At 53.6% G+C, this 15402-nt stretch overlaps 1 protein-coding gene across 2 annotated transcripts in view; it reads left to right on the top strand.

Moving 5' to 3' along the window:
• Positions 1 to 417: 417 nt before the first annotated feature.
• ARRB1 (arrestin beta 1) overlaps positions 418 to 15402 on the top strand; it is a 71488-nt gene continuing 56503 nt past the window's right edge. Inside the window, exon 1 of one of the 2 annotated variants that reach the window (XM_019726468.3) lies at positions 418 to 725. In XM_019726468.3, the coding sequence (XP_019582027.1) occupies positions 706 to 725 (20 nt within the window). In that variant the 5' untranslated portion in view covers positions 418 to 705. The remainder of the gene's footprint in view (positions 726 to 15402) is intronic. The other variant, XM_074335761.2, reaches the window with a different exon arrangement.

Below are 15402 nucleotides of genomic sequence, written 5' to 3' on the forward strand. Positions count from 1 at the left end.
TTGGGTGTTCTCTCTCCAGAAGGGCGGGGAGTTGGGGTAGGGGGAGGGTTGAGCAGAGGGTGAAGGCCTTGCCAGGCACCTGGAGTCTCACACCTACCCCACCCCTACCCCACCAGGGGCACCGCCAGGGTAGACTCTAGGCTTTCACCTGCCCGCACACACAAAGGCTGTCCCCAGCGTGCGTGGGGGAGTGCGTCTGCACACACGCACAGCTGCACAAAGACGTGCACACAGCTTCATCTGCACAAATACTCTCCTAATCGTCCCGCGCACGCGGCGTGCACACGTACCCGCGCCGGCACACTCCCGCACGAATACCCTCCCGCTCGTGTGCCCTCACGTGCACACACACACACACACACACACACACACACGCGCGCGCGGGCGAACCCCCAAATACTCTGCGGGCCCTGTAGTGTCCGGCTGCCCTGCCCTGGCAGCTCGCTGGGCGGCGCGCGCGCACACAGACACGCGCACACACACACAGACACACACGCACACTCCCCGCACTGCTCCACGCCCCTGGCCGCGGCCTGGGCGCTGGCAGGCGGCGGGCGTGGACCCGGGCGGGGGCAGTGGCGGCGGCGGGAGAGCGGAGGAGGCGGAGCAGGCAGCCAGAGCCGGCTGGCCCCGCTCCTCCTGCGGGCCGGGGATTTTCCAGCCTGGGTGCTGACGCCGCGGACCTCCCTGCGGCCGCCGCGGACCATGGGCGACAAAGGGACGCGGTGAGTGCAGGCGGCAGTCCAGCCCGGTGCGCGTGGGGGCGAGCTGGGCGAGGGCACGGCCAGGGGTTCTAATCCGCGTTCTGGCCCTGCGTTCGTGGTCACATCAGGACCCCCAACGCCTGGCTCGGGAGGCACTAGGCTCTCCTCTCCCCAGCGGTCTCCGTGTGGTCGCTGGCAGGGCCGTGGGCACGGGTACCAAGAGAAGAGGACCGGCCGCCCCATCAGGCTCCTGGCTCCTCAGCGCCGACACACACACACACACACACACACACACACACACACACACACTCCCAGCCAGCAGCAGCAGAGACACACAGGGGCAGGTTGACACACAGTGGTACACACGGTCCTTTGGACACACGGGCACACTCATCCATGGGCACGCTCATGCTGGCTCACACTCATCACATACAGTGACACACTGTCACACACGGGTACACACTTGTCAACACATGCTAGCTGACAGTCATGTCACACTCCAACACACATCAACTCTCACACACCTTCATGCTAGCACATACATGTTGGTCTACACTGATACACATGCACTGTCACTTTCACTCACTCTGGCACACACGTGTTGTCACCCTTATCGACATGAACCCTTGTGCTGGCACTTATCTCACTAACACATTGTTAGCAAAACCACACTGACACTGACCCCCCACGGACACAAACCAGACTAATGCCCTCACAGACTGGTACCCCAGGGTGACAAACTAACAGACCTTGGGCTGCTGACACACTCACTCCAGTCCTCACGTGGCAAGGAGTGGAAACACACACATATTACACAGGGTGGGAGGCCCCCCTGGAGCCTGGGAAAACCGCATCCCATCCACTGATTTCCTTTTCCTCTGTCTGACCTCCCCAGGCCTCAGGGCCTGGCTCGGATCTGTTTTGAGCTGGGGTGGGGAGAGGCGCTCCTATCTTCTTAGGAACCTTCCCTAACTCAGAAAGGGAGAGGCTTTGCCTCTGAAATGGGAAACTGGGACAAAAGGGGGGGGGAGGGCTGGGGCAGGGCAGCCCCTGGGGACAGCCCTAGTCAGGCACTTTAGATCTGCCCCTTCAGTTTACCCACTTCCTCAAGTTCTCTTTCCTCTTACACCTTCTACAACCCCCTCTTTTTCATTTTTCCTTTCTTTCCTGTCTCCTATCCTTGTGCTCCACTCCCCCCCTCTCTTCCCTTTCTCCACCCTCCCTCGGTCACTTCTTGCTTCCAATAATTATTTGTCGAGCCCCTGCTGTGCATTAGAAATACTGTCGGGATCAAAGATGTGTCCTGAAGGAACTAATAGACGAGGGAGAAATGGCCCCAGAGGTCATCACGTTTTGCGACCACTGACAAAGCAATGTCACACCCATTGCCATCTGACACACTCTCTCAACAGCATGAGAAAGGTTCTCCAGAGATTATTTCCATTTTCCGAAATTGGAAATGGAAATCGAGGCTCAGAGGTAACTTGTGTTCCGAAGGTTTAGAAACGCTTCCCAACCATTCTCCTGACAGCTCTTCAAGGAGGCTAATTTTCCTCTTCCCCGTTTCCCTCAAGAGGAACCAGAGCTCAGAGAGGTTACCTGACTTGCTTAAAGTCAGGAAGGGTCTGAAGCAGGGCCGAGGCTAGAGCCCACTCGGTCAGTTTCTCTGTGACTTGCCCTTGGATACTGCCAGCCCCTGTGGGCCCTGGGTTGCAGGCCTGGGTGGGGTGCCCTGCTCTGTGTGGGAGGCCCAGACTGGTGGGGGAGGCTTCAGAAGATCGTGAGTCGTCTGCATGTACCTTGATGGCTAGTCCCCATTGCAGCCGGCTGGCCAGCACTGTGAGCCAGGTCTCTGTCTTCTGCAGGAGGGAGGATGTGTGACTCTCTCTCCTCCACCACATCTATGTTCCCCAAAGCCAAGATCAACCTGACTGTGAGGTTTGACTTTTTCCCCTGCAGGGAGTCAGGAGCCCTTCCTCTCTTTTATTCCTCCTGTGCTGCTTCGCTATCACGGTGACTCAGCCCCTCTTGGGCCTTGGCTTGCCTCTCTGTGACTTGGGGAGGAATGTCATTGGTCCCCTGTTGCCATGGGTTGTCAGCAGGATGGGGACACCATGAGCAGTGAGGCACCTATTAGAGACCCTATCCTTGGGGCCAGAGCCTTTCCCATGATTCCCCCTGCTCTGTCTCTAAGTCCCTGGGGGACCTTGGGCTATTGTCTTCACCTTTCTGGACCTTAGTTTTCCCATCTGTAAATTGGAGCTATTAATACTTAACATTTTCAGGGCTCTCCTTGTGTGTACTGAATTCACTTGGCAGGGGAAGAGGTACTGCCTGAATCTGGAGCCCAGGCGTGGCTACACTCCACCCAAGGGTAGCCCTGCTCCCCTCTGTCTTTCCTGTAGCCCCAGGAGGCCTCCCTCTCCTTTCTAGGCAGGTTTCCTGAGTAATTTGGAAGAGAAAGGCAAAATCAATAATGGGCTGTATCTTTCCTTGTTTGAAAGCCTTGGGACTCTGCTTTATCTCAGACAAACATCCAATATTCTAAGGGTCATCATGTTTATCTCTGGGCCTGGATTTGCACCCACAATATGAAAGTGATAAAGGGAATTAGTCAGAAACTGTCACTGCCCTCTAGGAACTTCTGGGGTCGAGGGGGAAAGAAGGGCTGAGCTAAATACCTGATAAGACTCATTACGGGGCAAGTAGTACACGTATGCTGACTGTTCTAACAAGGTGCTCTGGGAACAATCATACATCCGTTCCACAAATGTTGACTGAGTGCCAGGGGCTGGGGGTTCAAGATGCATAGCTCCACTCAGTCCCCAAAGGATTTAGAGCAGAGCAGGTGATTATAATGCAGAGTGACGTGCTGTGGGAGGCTAAGGAGGAGTCCCCAAACAAGTCCCGGTGGGGGCACAGTAAGGGAAGCTTCCCTGGAAAGGAGGTAACATTGGAGCTCCTGAGCTTAATCTGGAAGGGTGAGGAGGCCAAGGGGGTAGGGTTAGGGACATCATTCCTGGCAGAGGGTGCAGAATGTGCAGCTTTGGAAGCATGAAGCAACATGTGCAGCCTGCGAGATGGGCTGGGGATGCTGGGTGAGCCCTACGACGTAAACACGGGCCAGTCATCAACAGCCTGGAATGTCAAGCTGAGGAGAGAGTTTGTCCAGAAGTTGATGGTGATTCAGAGAGGAGTGTGAGGAGGGGAGGGATGGGAGCACATCTGCATTTCAGAGGGGGGCCTTTGGCAGTGGCAAGGAGGGTGGATGGGAGGAGCTGGCCTGGAAGCAGGCAGACCTGTGAGGAGGCTGAGGAGGAGCCTGAGAGAAGGCGAGCTCAGAACCAAGGCTGTGGAGAGGATGGAATTGAGAAACATGAATAAGGTGGTGGAGCTTCTTAGTCTCACTGGTTGGGTATCTGGTGTGTCAGGAGTTACACGCATGATCTCATTTGATTCTCCCAATGATCCTATTAAGGGACTGTTGTTCCCATTTCACAGATGAGGAAACAGATTAGGAGAGATTAAATAATTGATCCACTGCATTCAGCCAGTGAACTTCTGAACCCAGGCCTGTCTGCCCACAAAGCGCCTCTGCTGCTCCATCCTTTCACTCAGAGGGAGGGAGCTTGTCTGGCTGACAGAGGGCCTCCCCCATCTCCCTGGCAGCCCTGTCCTCAAGTTGTGCCTCCCTTCTGCTTCTTGCTGTTAGATAACAGGAGGGACTTCCTGAAAGGCAATGGAGTGGAATGGATTTTCCTTTCCTACAAATGTTTATGAACTCTTCTTTTTTGGCGGCGGAGGAGGGCGTATGTCATGAGGACACGTAATCACCAGCTCTCTGTGAGCCTTGGCTGTTGTCTCTCTTGGCAGTTAAGCTCTGTGTGACCCATCTTGGCTAGAACGTGGGGAAGTCCTGTGGCTTTGGCCAGGGTCACTTGGGCTGCTGGGAAGAGAAGTAGAGCCTGACCCATCGACTCCGGTCCCTGATTCTAGGCCAGCCTCTGGGCTTCAGATGTCTGCATGGCTCTCTTCATTCCAAGTTTGGGCCTCCGTGCCCGAGGTTGAAGCATGGGTTCAGGGGTCCTGAGTTGTGGGCTGGCCAGATCTCAGGGCTGGGCCATGGAAGAACAATAAGCTGAGGGTCAGCCTGCCCCGAGGAGCTTCCTGGCCTCCATCGGGACATGCTCCACAATTGCCAGAGTGACCATGCTGACCATCTCATGAGGCCTGCAGGGGGTAAAGAGCTGGGCAGGAAGCCAGACTAGAAGTTGAGGAAGATGTAGGGGGACTTGTGCAGAGGTAAGTCAGGATCTGGGGGTGGGGGGCGGGTAAGGATGAAGGTGGGAGGTGGGGATTTGAAAGTCTTTTGTTTAGAGATGGTAGTTGACTAGGGGAGTGTAGATAACATGGCACAGGGAGAAAGTGAAGTGTGGCCTATGAAGAGAGGACGGTTGGAGACAGCTGGGGCCTTGGAGAGTACCCATGGCTGAGGGTGGAGAAAGGAGGGAGGACACAAGGGAGGCTGTGTCCTGGGAGCCAAAGAAGCAGGGAAGGACTAACAGAGGGCAAGCTGGAAAAAGACCCCTGGGATTTAGCCAGAAGGCAGTGGCTGGTGACTTGATGAGGGAATTTGATGGAGTGATGAGGACAAAGCTAGGTCCAGGGGCAGAGGAGAAGGGGAGAAGCCTGCTCTTCTCCATGCCTGGCAGTGGGGTGAGCCTCTTGGAGGAAGGGTGTGAGGCTGGGCTCTGCAGTGTGGGGACCTGGAGTGTGAGGCTCAGCCGAGGGCCTGGAGGGACATGGAGGGCGTGTGAACTGGTCACAGGGGACGTATGTGTGTTCTGGCTCCTGAAAGACGGGCATCTGACTCAGGCTACGGGTCTTGGGGAAGGCTTCCTGAAGGAGGTGCCCCCTGAGCTGGGTCCTAGAGCAGGAAGAAGGCTTAGGTGGTCTAGACAGAAGGAAGAGCCGATGCCAAAGTGCAGATAGTAGATGCGGATGCATGAATGTGATGCATGGATGTGAGGGGTGAGGCTGCCGAGGGAGGTGGCAGCCCTGGTGAGAGGGCCTTGGGTGCTGGGGTGGGTGCGTTTCAAGGCACTTTCTCACTCCTGTATCCATACCCCACGTGTCTTTGTTCCCCAGCAGGTGAGCTCCTTGTGGTTTGGGACTATTTCTGTTTGCTCTTTGCTGGTCCGTTATTTACCTCTGGGTCTGGTCCATAGGAGTTGTCTGGCAGGGATTTGTTGACTGGACTGAACTCCCTCTCTTTTTGCTTCTGCTATCAGTCTAGGAGCTCCCCAAGTGCTGAAATCAGGTCTAACCCACTGGGGAATCCTAAGAGTGGAAGTCATGCTTCCCACATTAGACTGGGTGCTGGGGGGTCTCCTCCATCAGGTTGGAAGTTCTGAGGGTGGGGGTGTACCACCCTTATCAGAATGGGGTTCCGGCGAGCGAAGTCTGTTTCTCCTCTATGAGACAGACTTCTGCAGGTGGGATCCATAGCGCCTACATCTCTCCTGAGGTGGGCATGTCTGCAGCGTGACCTGTGGATTAGAACAGGTATTGTCCCTGATGGTTCCTGGGCACCCTTCCTCCCTCCTGTTACCGGACAGGTCCTGCCCCAGGGGAGGCTTGTGTCCTAGTAGGGGGTGTAGAACAGAGGGGGTGGGGTAGGATAGGGTGGCTGCTTTTGAGAGGGGAACAAAGGACACTGTTGTCCTCACCCCCCCCATCCCCCAAGGGGCCCTGGCAGGGTCATCTCTCTGGCAACGCACCTCCTCCTTCCTGGGATGGGCCCATCTTTAGTCCCACTTTAGAGGAACTGCTTGTTCCTTCTCAGGAAACCTGGTGCCAGACGAGGTCCCCAGGAAGTTGGGGCCCAGGGACTGGACCAGACAGGTTCCTGGAGTTCTGTGTGACTGAAGTCACCACAGCAATTGAGCAGCTTTCCCTCTGCCTAGGTCTGGGCTGAGCCTGGCTAAGACCATAGCCGGGACCTGCTATACCTGGACAGGGATCTAAAGAGCCTGGAGCAAAGTGGGGCAATGTAGCTGACAGCAGGCCAGCAGGAGGTGGGACTCCTCACTCCAGATCTGAGCTGTTCAGTGGTGGTGCAGGATGCAGCTTCTCTCTCTGAGTGCACCCAGAGGCCCAGAGACTAAAGAGGATGAGGCAGGAAGTCCCTCCCATACTGGCCCTGAGCCTCTGGGTGCACTGAGAGAAGCTGCACGCTTTTTCTTTGGCAGCTGCATCCCCTCCTCCCAGCCTGGGCAGTCAATGGGCATGGGTGCATTTTGGCAGAGGGCCAGGGGAGAGGGTGGGGAATGGACATCTGGGATGCACCTTCTCAGGAGGGTCCCAGAGGTGTGCGCCAATGCTGACTCATTTGCAGTGTGACCTTGGGCAGGACATTACCCTCTCTGGGTCTTCGTGTCCCTATGGAAGCCGAATCAGCCAGCCTGTGTGAGGCCCTTTTGGCTAAGTCACCCCTTTCCTGTGTTCTATTAGTTTCAGGGTGACCTTTCTTCTGTAGGATCAGAAGCGGGGAATTGGGCAGCGCAGGCCTCTGCCACAGACCAGGGGGTTGAGATTGCCGGGGAGCAGGGTCTGGGTAGTGAGGGTCGTGCTGTCTCCCTCAGGTCCTCGCCTCTCAGCAGCCTTCCACCTCTCAAAGCACCTGCAGAGGTCTGCACGTCCTGGAAGGCTTCATTCTCTCTGCCTAGGCGGTTCCCTCCTTATGGACACCCTCCTTTGGATGGCCACAGCCCCCTCTGTGATCTGATTAGCATAGATTAGAGGCTGATTAACATACTGAGTATGCTCTAACAAGAACCAGATTTCCTGGTTTCAAATGCCAGCTCTGCCACTTACCAGCTGGGTGACCTGCCCTAATTATTTAACCCTTTCTCTGCTGTAGCTCCCTCATCAATAAAACAGGATAGTAATAGTGCCTGCACAGTGGGTTTTCATGAGGATTAAATGAGTTAAAATAGGTAAGGCTTGGAGACAGTCCTGGGCACAAGGGCAGTGTTATGTGAGGTTAGCTCTTGGATGACCTCTCACTGGGTCTGCCTCCCTCTCCAGGCTATGAGCTCCCCAAGGGAGGGACCCTGTTTGATTCACTTTTGAGGCCCCAAAGGGCTCAGCACAAGCCTGTTTTATCGTTGGCCCTCAGTACACGGGTGGTGACCTGACTTCACACAACTCCCTTCCTGTCTTTTAAGGACTGGATCACATGTAGCCTCCTCCTCTGGGAAGCCCTCCCTGATCTCCAAGTGCCTTGTGACTTTTTGTGCCATTCTCTTCCTCTGCAGCACCGACCCCTCCCTCTGTGCGTGGGTCCTGGTTATTTGCACACTTGTGATGTCTTCTCTGTGAGGCCAAAGGCACTTGGCCTAAGTCTGTTGTCCCTAACACCTGTGCAGACCTGGCATGGCACTAAGCTCCGTAAACATTTGTTCAGCAAAGGAGGCTGAATGTAGGTGTTTTACTGGGAAAAGATATACTTGGGGGGTGGGGGAGCAGTGTGCTTGTGGCAGACAATGGGGCATCAGTGCTGATTTTGAACTATCTAAAGGTGGCCTAGAGCCATAGGTATTAAATTATTCTTTGTGACCCACAGGGCGGAGGTCACTGGTTGAGCAGCTTTACCTTGTTAGGAGAATGTGTTTTCTGACAGCCAGAGCTCCCTAGCAAGGGGGGTGGTGGCTCATTCCAGCCTCTGTGCCTTTGCTCCTGCTGCTCTCTGCATCTAAAATGCCGTCTTCATGTCTCTCTGCTTGTCCAAATCCTACTTCTTAGATAAGTGCCCCAGCCATGGAGCCATCCTTTCTTGCCCCTCCCCCCCACCCCCCAGAGGATGGGCTCCATTCACCATCCCCATCCTTAGACATTACTGAGCCTTTCCTGGGTCCAGGCAGTGGCACAGGAGAGTGGGGAGTCCCCTTTTAGGATGGACATGTGGATCTGGCTACCGCATATTCAGTGTGGTTTCACCTGGCCTGAGGAGGGGACCATGGCTTCCAATGACCCACTGGTGATCAAGGAACTCTTTATGCAGCTGGAGAGCACAGAACTCCCCATTGGCTTCCACTGGGCAAGTACTCAGAACCCACCTAATTACTGGGGACAGAGTTCTAGGCATTGCATCCAGCAGGCTGAGGTCATAATCAGCTAATTAAACCACCCAAGAATTGCTTCTTGGCCCCGAGGAGTGGATGGAAAGGAGGTGGGAGTGGTGAGGCTCAGAGAGACGTGAGAAGGAGAGGGATGCAATGCAGGGCCTGCAGAGCAGAGCTGGGAAAAGGAAGCAAGAAGCCGGGAGAGCAGGGAGAGAGAGACAGACAGATGGATGAGAGGGGGTGCTCTACGGGGGCAGCACCCAAGGGACATGACTCAGGGGCAGGGACTCTGGCCTGGGAGACAGGACCCCACTTCTTCACTGTCCTTGTGATACCATGGAAGAGCTGCTTTGCTTCTTTGGGCCTCAGTTTCTCCATGTGTCAAGCAGGAAGTAAGGGAGGCATTGGCCCAGAAGGTTTCTAGGAACTTTCTTTCTTGCCTCTAGAGCTGGAAGGGGAGAAGACATCAACAGAGGGCAGGCTGTGTTTCAGCTTGGCCTCTAGCAGCCCTGCCCTCTGGAAGGGGCAGACATCTAGCCTGAGACTGACTTGCTGTAGGTTCATCCGAAGGGATGACTGGTGGCAGCGGGCAAGCCCTCAGCCTCTGTCAGGTCCTGTCCCTGCCTGTCCTCCTGACTGTCCTAGCAAGCTAGTGTCCTCAGTGAGAGACCATGTAAGGCTGCACAGTGTCTTTTCCATCAGTCTAGGAATTTCTCAAGTAGCAACCCCAGGCATGTGAGGATGGGGCTCTCTGAAGGTGGAGCCACGAGGTTTGGAGCATGGATTTGTCAGACAGACTTGGCTTTACTGTCCAGCAGTATTGCTCCCAATCTCCAAGAGCTTGGGTGAAGTTCTTCAAGTCTGAGCGCCAGAATGGTATCACCCACTGCAGGTGGTGGCGGGGCAGAGAGAGTAAGGACTTGATAAGAACAAATCATTGTTATTATTCAAGACCTAGAGTGGATCTCAGCTTTTCTGTCTCTGACCCCATCTCTCCTGCATCCCTGCCTCCTCTGGCCTGCCCTGGACTGTGCACACAGCGAGGTGTGTGGGGGCGGGGGCTGCTTTGGGCCAGAAGAGAAGCTCATATGATGGCAGGAAAGGGAAGTGAGATTGCCCAGTGCTAGGCAGGGAGGAGCCCTGTGGTGCTGGGGCAATCTGGGCCCCCTCCCTTTTGGCCCCTCACCCATAGCAGATTCTCTAGGAGGAAGTGGGGAGAATGTGGGGCAGGAAGCCAGGGCACGGGTGGGCATTGTGGAGGACCAGGCTTCTCTCCCTTCGTCCTTGCCCTGAGGTGCCAATGAAGAGCCCAGAGCCTGGTTTTCTGTAACGGAAGCCAGCAGGCCACTTGTTTCACATACTCGGACAACAACAGCCCTTTTTGGTACCCAACCCCTAGGCGGGTGGAGCCTCCTTGGAGCTGGGGCGCTTGGAAAGCAGTGCCTGCCACAAAGGTCTGCCAACGTCTGGAGGACAGGCAGCGGAGACAAGGAAGAAAGCCACCTCCCCCTCCCCCAGCCTCTCCCCAAAGGGCTGGGCTGTGACACACCAGGGCCTCTGCCTCTGAGGAAGCTGGTTACATAACTCAGCACGACTCCCAGCTTCCTTCTTCCATTCCTCCCCAGAGGGGCCTGTGGTGGAGGTGCTGCTTTGCTCAAATTCCTGGGCCTTGTGACCATCCCCCTGCCTGGGGTGGTGGTAGGTGCTGCCCACACCCTTTCGGGAGGAGCGCTGTGTGTGCTACCTTCGTGCAGGCCACTGGGGTTGGCTCTGCACACTGCCCCCCTTCCCACACTCCTGGGAGCTGAGCTGCAAAGGGGAGAAGCCTCATTAGAGGAAACAGGCCATGTCCTGAGATAATTTGCTTGCAGAATGCCCCCAGAGGGGAGCTGGCTTCTATGCAGCCAGAGGAACAAATAGCCAGCATTTTTCAGTTTGTTCCGTTCAATTTCACAAACATTTCTCAAGCGCTTGCTGGGTGCCATGCCCAGACAAGCCGCCTGGCCCACTCCAGTGGCATGTCCCTCTCCCAATGGGCAGCTGATGTAAGGAGCAGCCCTGCTTCTGTCTCTCATTTAAGACCATGCACCTTCTCATAGGCTGGGGCCTCGTCCTCCTGGGTTCTGGACTGGCAGATAATATCATGACAAGAAACACCGGCCCCCCACCCCCTGGTGGTCCTCCGAGCTAGACATTTTCAAGGTTGGCATATACTCTTTCTATCTGACTACCCCAGCCCTCCCAAGTTGGTGCCTGGGAACCAGTATTTCTGTGAGTATCCGTCCCATTGCAGGCCCTGGGCTGGGCCCTGAGTATGAAGAGGAAACAGACAGGTCTCACCCCTAGTACTGTTCATATCTTTTGGGGGCGAGGAACTGGATTATTACAACACATGTAAGAAGGGGTGATGGAGATGAGTTTATACTGGTGCAGAGCAAACTCAATAGTAGGGGTCAGAAGCAGCTCCTCAGAGAGGGGGATACTGGAGCCAGCTTTGGAGGTGAGTTTGAAGTGAGCCAGAGGGGACACTTGTCTTGGTGGTATTTGCGACAGATGTTTTCAGTCGGAACTGACTTCCTTCATCAGATACTTGAGAACCCACTATATTCCAGCCATAGTGTTAGACACTCGTTTCATCTGCTGTCTAAGTAAGGGGTGTCCGGGGACTGCAGACTGCCTGAGGACATAAAATTTAGGGTAAAAGTGAGTTCTGCCACGTGGCATACGTTGAATGCTTCGGCCTGGACAGAGGAACTGGGGGAGGTACGTGAGGAGACACCGGGCTCAGCAAACCCCACCGCTGGAAACCGGGTCTGCCCAGATCTCCTCTGGTGGAGGGCAGCGGGAGCAAAGGCTTCTCTCCAGCGAAGAGACCCTGCCAAGGTCGGATGACTGCTTCCAGGGGAGTGACAGACGTGAAATAGTTGGGAAACCACATCTTATGAGAAAGAGCTCTAGGCTTTGGGGCTGTTGTGTGGTAGATGGGGCCACGTGTGCTATCTCTGTAGCTCTGAGGGCCTGGGGCGTGGTGGAGAGAGACAGTGGCTGGGGTTCTCACCTCCCCTCTATCGGTAGCTTTGTGGTGAGTTTTACAGCCTCTGTGCATAAAGTTTGCATGCTTTTTCTGTTCTATCTGGACTAATGAAAGTGCCCAGCATATTAGCAGGTTGATTTTATTATGGGGCTGTATAGCCCCAGTGCAGTGGAAGAAACCTGGAAGCATTTTTAAACTCAGTAAGGAGGACTTTTTTCTTTCTTTCTTTCTTTTGCAATAGATTTTTAAACATATACTAAAAATGACAAAGATGATCAGACAGTAAAACTAAGCAATTAATATGCACATATAAGGTCAGACAATTAAGTTCATGAACTCATCCTAGAAAAAGTGCTATATATTTCATTGCTGAAAATATCACTATGTCACCTTCGAAGTTCTCCTGCTAGGAAGCTATGCACCGACGCCAGCGCCTAGTCCACCCTTCAAAGCAATTTTGGAACTCTTTCTGGAATGGCCATCAGACCTGTCGTCGTACTGCTCTTGATGTCCTGAATGTCATCAAAATGTCTTCCTTTCAATATTTGCCTTATCTCCTAGTAAAGAAAGAAGTCATTGGGGCCAGATTAGTTGAGTAGGGAGGGTGTTCCAATACAGTTATTTGTTTATTGGCTAAAAAGCTCCCTCAGAGACAGTCCCGTGTGAGCTGGTGCATTGCCGTGATGCAAGAGCCAGGAATTGTTGGCGAAAAGTTCAGGTCGTCTAACTTTTTCACCAGCCTTTTCAGCATTTCCAAATAGTAAACTTGGTTAACTGTCCACTTGGTACAAATTCATAATGACTAATCCCTCCGATATCAAAAAAGTTTAGCAACACTGTTGCAACCAGTTTGCGAACTTACTTGTCAGACCTCGTATTCATTTTCCATATTATTTAGAGTGCTGACTTCAGCAGCAGCGACTCAGTATATGTACTTGAAACAGTCCAGCCATATCTTATGTTCACCATTTTACAGAGTCAACTTTGCAAAAGAAAAGAAAAAAGCCAAAATTTTTTAGTCAGAAGAACTTTCAAAGAACCATGACCCCAAGACTGACCTGGCTCCCTCCAGCCTCAGCTTCCCTTGGAGTGTAGAGCTGGGGGAGGGGGTGTGTGAGCACAGAGCTCCACAGCAGAAGAGAAATCCTAACGCTCAGGGTACCCAACCTGATGGTGATGGATACATGTCCCCATCACCATAGTGCTTTTCATCTCCCCATTCCAATACGACTAGCTTGGTCCAAACCCCACTTCTGGCCTGGACTATTGCTGTCGTCTTCTGGCTGCCGTCCCTCTGCCCAGTCTAAACCCTCCTCAAACCCTCTTTTATTCTGAAATTCACATCTGACCCTGTCCTACCCTTGCTTAAAAATCGATCCGTTGTGCTCTGTTTCATAGGATAGTCCACATTCTTCAGTTGGCCCTGGAAGCCCTTCATAGTCTGTAGCCAAATCTCCTTCCCAAGCTCCTTTCCCAACTCTCTTCACCACACAGCCAACACGCTGGCGACACTGACTTTCTGGCTGTTTCTCCGCACTTTGGCTGTACTTTCCACACTTCTTTGCCTATGTTCAGACAAGTCTTTTTGTCTGGCGTGCCTTTCTCCTTTGACGGGTGAGACCTCCCTTGCATTTTAAGTTTGAACCTGACCTCAGCACCGTTCAGTTGGACGTGTTTCACTGGGCACCTGCTGGGTGCTTGGGTGTGATGCCTTCCCTGGACTCCACGCTTCCTGCCCAGACAGCGACAGTGCGCTCCTCCATGCACCTCCAGTACCTTGCAGGCTTCCATGATGGCATGTTGTATCTTAGTTGACTGTTGACGTGACAGTTTCCTGTGCTAGACAGCAGATACATGCCCAGTACCTCTTAGACTCCAGCTTCTGATAGGAGCCTCAGATAAGTGGGGGCCAGGGTTGGGTGGGGGAATGAGTCAGGCAAGATTCCCTGGAGGAAGTGAGCCCTGAGCTGCTGAGCTGAAGGAGAAGCGCTCCTTCCCTCTTCTCACTTCCTTTCTGGCCCTGATGCTGGAAGAAAATAGCTAAAACTGACGGTGAAAAGGGAAATGTATAGATTTTGAATTGGGGGTTGGGATTTTCTATCCTTAAGGCATACACTCCTTCCTTTCACACACATTTTCTGAACGTCTAGGACATGCCAGACACTGGCACTATAAAAATTGATTAAATAAAACATGTCTTTATATTTTTCTGTCTTCTAAATATTCATGCTGGAACCTGCTCTTTCCTTTATCTGCCTCGTTGGATCTGAGTTCAAGTCTTGGCATGTCACTGATAGCTCTGTGACTCTGGGCAGGTCGTGCCACTTTTCTGAGCCATCGTTTTCTCATATATACCACAGAGATGATAATACCCTCCTTATAAGGTTGCAGTTGATAATGTGTGTAAGGTGCTGAGTGGGTGCTTTTGACAGTGGTTCCTCATTGCATGAGACCCCCTGTCAGACTGGAAGCTACCTGTGGGCAGTGACTATGTCTAGTGTGTCCTCAGTGCCCAGTACAGGGCCAGACACACAGTACATTATGGTGATCAGTCATCCCAGTTCTCCTGGGACTATCTCACCTGCATCTTAGGAAACCCCTTGGTCCTGGGCGAATGGAAACAGTTGGTCACCCTATGCTCCATTCTCCGTAAGGGTTTATAGAATGGATATACGAATGAATGAATTGTGAGGGAAGGACAGAGGTGGGACTTGGATGAGCAAGAGCAAGCGCTGGAGGGCTGGCTAGTGGGGTGAGAAGTGGTCCTGGGAAGGGTCTGGAAGGGAGGTGGGAGGGGGCCCTCTGCTGCTTGGCAGGGTGTGGGAAGACACAAGGCCAAGTCTACAAGGCGATTGCTTTCAAGCAAATTTCAGGCTTCCAGGGCCCATGCGCTCTTCCTCTGAGACATCCAGAGAGAAGGCACTCATTGATTTCCACTTTTTTTTTGGCGTGTGGAGGATGGGAAAGCCTATAACAAGCCCCCAGCTGCTCCTCTGCCTCAGAAGCTGGAGGCCTTTTACAGCATGTGTGTCCACTGCTTTCTGAGCTGTTCACATTAGACTGTGATGAGATTGGGCAGAGGCCAGTGCTGGGAGGTAGGAGAGTGGGGTTGCAGCCCCATTCTCAGGCCCAGGCCCAGAGATTGAGCGAGGCCTCAGTTTCCCCACCTGTTCCGTGGGGATACAGCTCTTCCTGCCAAGGAATCTGTGAGATGTCATTTGTGGAAGGCAGCTTAGCGTGTCTAGTGCATACTAGGTATAAAACAAATGTCATTTATGGTCACCTTCTGTAAAAGGGGACAATAAAACTTCCTTAGCAAACCTCCCAGAGCTGTGGTGTGGGCCAAATAGGATGTGGGAACACTGGTAAGCTGTAGCATACCCTTCACATATTTGGGTATCAGGTTCTTTCTAGAGCTGTTCCTGCCCACCCAGGGCTCCAGGCACAGCTTGGGTGACCCTGCCCACCGAGGCATAAAAGCATCTTTCCAGCCACGAAATCCAGTGGTGCTGTCCAGATGTACACACATACCCTGTGG

The sequence above is a fragment of the Rhinolophus sinicus genome, chromosome 14 (genome assembly GCF_057876585.1).
Source record: "Rhinolophus sinicus isolate RSI-liver-muscle chromosome 14, RSI-T2T, whole genome shotgun sequence".
Taxonomy (NCBI): Eukaryota; Metazoa; Chordata; class Mammalia; order Chiroptera; family Rhinolophidae; genus Rhinolophus; species Rhinolophus sinicus.